The following is a 3,214-nucleotide window of genomic DNA, read 5'->3' as shown; positions in this document are numbered from 1 at the left end:
CGTGCGGGCAGCTAAGATCCGTGCGAGAAGGTGTCTCGGGAGTTTTAGTTCTGCAGGGCATCTGGAGGATTTGGTAACCAAGAGATCCTGATAGGATTGCGGGGCCTTGAGCTACCAGTATTCCTGGAGGGCAGTTATAGCGTTATCCTTTGTCTGCCGCCTTAGTGAGGCGTACGAGTGTTTGCTTGCAAGAGGAAGAGGCATACCTGCTCTCTTTTTAGCAGCTTGATCTGCTGCTTTATTCTCTGGTATTTGCATATGTCCAGGGACCCAGCAGATCTGTACGGAGCTGCTGCCGGTGTATAGATATCGTTCCCGTGTTGACCAGGATGAGGCGAGGTCTCGGAAGGTATTAAAGACCTCTTGAGATGAACCTGTAGATGGTGAAAAGAGGCGCGTAGCTACCTCTAGGTTATCTAGGCAGATCTATAGGTTGGTAGCGAGATAAGCTGTAGTCAATTTAAGAGCTGTTTTGATTCCCGCTAGTGCTGCTTCAGCCTCTGCATCAAAGACCTCTTTGTTGGGGCCGAGAGGAAAGGAGAACTGTTGGTATAGCTTCCTAGATTGATATAGGGTAAAACCTGCGCCTGCCATTCTATCTGCTAGTTTTGAGCCATCTGTAAAGACTTTTATATCTGTCTGAGGGAGAGAGGCATAAAAGTCCTGGAAATTACTGGCTGCCTGTTCTTTAGTCTGGCCCGTTTCAGGAGCTCTGATCCGCTGTTGAGCTGCTTCGCGTGGTTCTTGCAGAAGCCAGGGGGCATTTTGCAGAGGGTTGATTTGTTCTGATTTCGGCAGGGCTCGTACTCGGCGTGCAAAACGGCTTCTCTTGAGGCCTGTGCGGGTTATCTCTTCTGCCCTCCTGCGGAGTGGGTGATAGGGGTCGAGACGGCGTGTGCGGACTGTTGCAGCAGCAGCTATATAGTCTAATTCAATCTCTGCTGGTAGGAGCCCTGACTCCCGGTAGAGAGCAGGTATTGGGGTTGTGCGGTAGACTGGGAGGACTGCTCTAGCCCCTGCTAGTATAACCTTAGTTACTTTGTCAAGGTGTCCTTGGACCCGGTTTGAGATTGTTCCTGTGCGTAGATCAGGGCGGGAGCTGCCCGGCCACCAGGTTTCAGCACTATAGTAGACTTTAGAGAGTACGCAGGCCTTGATTGCTTGCCGCATGAGGTAAGGGTTAACTCCTCGGACTGTATTGCTGAGAGAGCGAAGTGCGTTTGCTACACTTAAAGCTTTTGAGGCCATTTCTCCGATATGGTATTTAAAGCTGAGCTTTTTGTCGAAAAGGATTCCCAGCCAGCGCAGATATGGGCGTATTGTATTCTCTTTAACTGTTACAGTCCCTGCAGATACTGATGGAATGCGGCTAGGATCTTAATCAGCTCTGTGCCGTAAAAAGTGGAGCAGCTCATATTTGTCTGGTGCAAAGGTTATCCCTTCTGACAAGCCCCAATCCAGGGCCTCTTGCAAGGAGTTTGACAGGGTTTGGCAGTTCTCCCATAGGGTAAATGATATTGCAAGGAATGCTGCGTCATCTGCATAGCCAAATCTGGCTCGGGGCTTGTCCAGCTGGAACAAGGGGGCTATATAGAGCATAAACAGGATGGGGGATATGGGTGAGCCTTGCGGCAGGCCGCAGAGTATGTCGATTAGGGGCCCTAGTTCACCGTCTAGTCGGATCTGCACTGTGCGGCCTGTGATAAAGGAAGCTACCCAGCGAATCAGGTTGTCAGGCCAGCCCTGCGTGCGAAGTCGGTAGACTAGCTTGCCAGGAAGGACCCCGTCAAAGGCGCCTTTGATATCAAGAGTGAATAAGGAGGCAACCTTTCCCTGGTTTAGTGCTAGCTCTGCATCATGCAGTAGGCACGTAGTTAGGTCGACTGCTGAACGGAGAGGTAGGGCTCCGAACTGTTGGCTAGCAAGTATCCTGTAGCGGATTGCAATCCATGCCATGTTCCGCGCCAGGAGGCGCTCTAGGCCTTTGCCTAAGACTGAGAGAAGGGCAATTGGCCGGTACGACCTGGGACTGGACCAATCCGCCTTGTTTGGTTTCTGGATAATTGCCAGGATTGCATGGCGGAAACATTGCGGGTGGTAGCCTACTGATAAGCAGCCCTGAAAGAGAGCAAGAACTCTGTCTCTAATTATAGGCCATGCTATCTTGAGTATGCTAGTCGGCAGTTCATCTTTTCCTGGAGTTGTATTTCCTGCGTGCAAGATAGCTTTCTCTATTTGGGCCATAGTTATCTCTGGGAATTGCAGGGACCTGGATGGGACTGCTGGTGTATCAAGTGGTATATCTCCTGCCTCTGCAGAGTTCTGCAGGAGATTGCGGGCCAAGATATCACGTTTGGCTTGTACATCAACTGCTGGTGGGACCCGGTCTTGCGTACAGAGGTCTACTACCGATAGCCAGGGGCGCAAATGCGCTGGATGCGGCGAAGCGCACGCCGCCTGGTCAAGAGCTTGCACGAGATACGTAGCAGAGCAGGAGCGGGTGCAAGCTGCAGCTCAATATCGGCAGCCCCTGCACCGCATCCCGCCCTATCTACAGGATCATTCCTCCGTGGGTAGCGACACGGAGACCTCTAGCCCGCCCAACAGCGAGGGGCGGGCTGCAGGATCTGGGGGAAGAAGAGAGAGATTGACCCGGTCAACCAGCCGGCCAACAGAGCGAAATCGCTCTACAGTAAGGTTTCAAGAAGGATCTACACCGCCACACAGCTCACAGGAGCTTGTCCCTGTGCAGCATAAAGAGGCCCTGATAGACCTAAACCCGGAAATGGACGTAGACCCTATCCCGTCCGAGTCAGAACCGTTGATTGCCCAACAAATCGATATGATCAACGAACCAGAGACGCCCGCACCAGTGACCCCTGCCCCCAGGGGTCGCACTCTGAGCAAAAGGCGCTCCCGCAGCGTCATCTCCTCGGAGATAACAAGGCAGCGCACTAGACACCAGGTAGCGCAGGAAGCCGTCTGCCTTACCAGCCTGCCTGCTACAGAGGACACTCCTCCAGCGAAAAGGGCCCAAAGCAAGCAGTCAACCTACCGAAAACAACCAGTATCGACTAGCGATACTTTTAGCGATAACGCAGTAACTGCCCTTCCGAAATCGCCGGAGGCACCTCTTATCCCTGCACCTACCCCCTCAGAACATTCGACTACGATCGTCCTGGCCGAAGATAACACGCCTGGCCGTTCAGTATCA

The 3,214-nt window shown here is 52.7% G+C and overlaps 3 protein-coding genes across 3 annotated transcripts; 1 reads left to right on the top strand and 2 right to left on the bottom strand.

The window, feature by feature from the left end:
- Positions 1–426: 426 nt before the first annotated feature.
- Positions 427–1,248, bottom strand: KD926_006128 (uncharacterized protein; the record flags this gene model as incomplete). Its single annotated transcript, XM_053095622.1, has 1 exon — positions 427–1,248. One exon carries the CDS (start codon positions 1,246–1,248, stop codon positions 427–429), a length of 822 nt encoding a protein of 273 aa, XP_052949730.1.
- A 129-nt stretch (positions 1,249–1,377) lies between these two features.
- Positions 1,378–2,244, bottom strand: KD926_006127 (RNA-directed DNA polymerase; the record flags this gene model as incomplete). The annotated part of the gene is made up of 1 exon (XM_053095621.1): positions 1,378–2,244. One exon carries the CDS (start codon positions 2,242–2,244, stop codon positions 1,378–1,380), a length of 867 nt encoding a protein of 288 aa, XP_052949729.1.
- Positions 2,245–2,785: 541 nt separating this feature from the next.
- KD926_006126 (uncharacterized protein) lies at positions 2,786–3,214 on the top strand (the record flags this gene model as incomplete). Its single annotated transcript, XM_053095620.1, has 1 exon — positions 2,786–3,214. A coding segment is annotated over one exon (429 nt), but the record flags the coding sequence as incomplete, so codon positions are not given.

The sequence above is a fragment of the Aspergillus affinis genome (assembly GCF_023601865.1).
Source record: "Aspergillus affinis strain CMG 70 chromosome Unknown NODE_311_length_3214_cov_130_160026, whole genome shotgun sequence".
NCBI classification, from domain to species: Eukaryota; Fungi; Ascomycota; class Eurotiomycetes; order Eurotiales; family Aspergillaceae; genus Aspergillus; species Aspergillus affinis.
The sequence above is the reverse complement of the archived record's forward strand: the minus strand, read 5'-3'. Positions and strand labels throughout refer to the sequence as shown.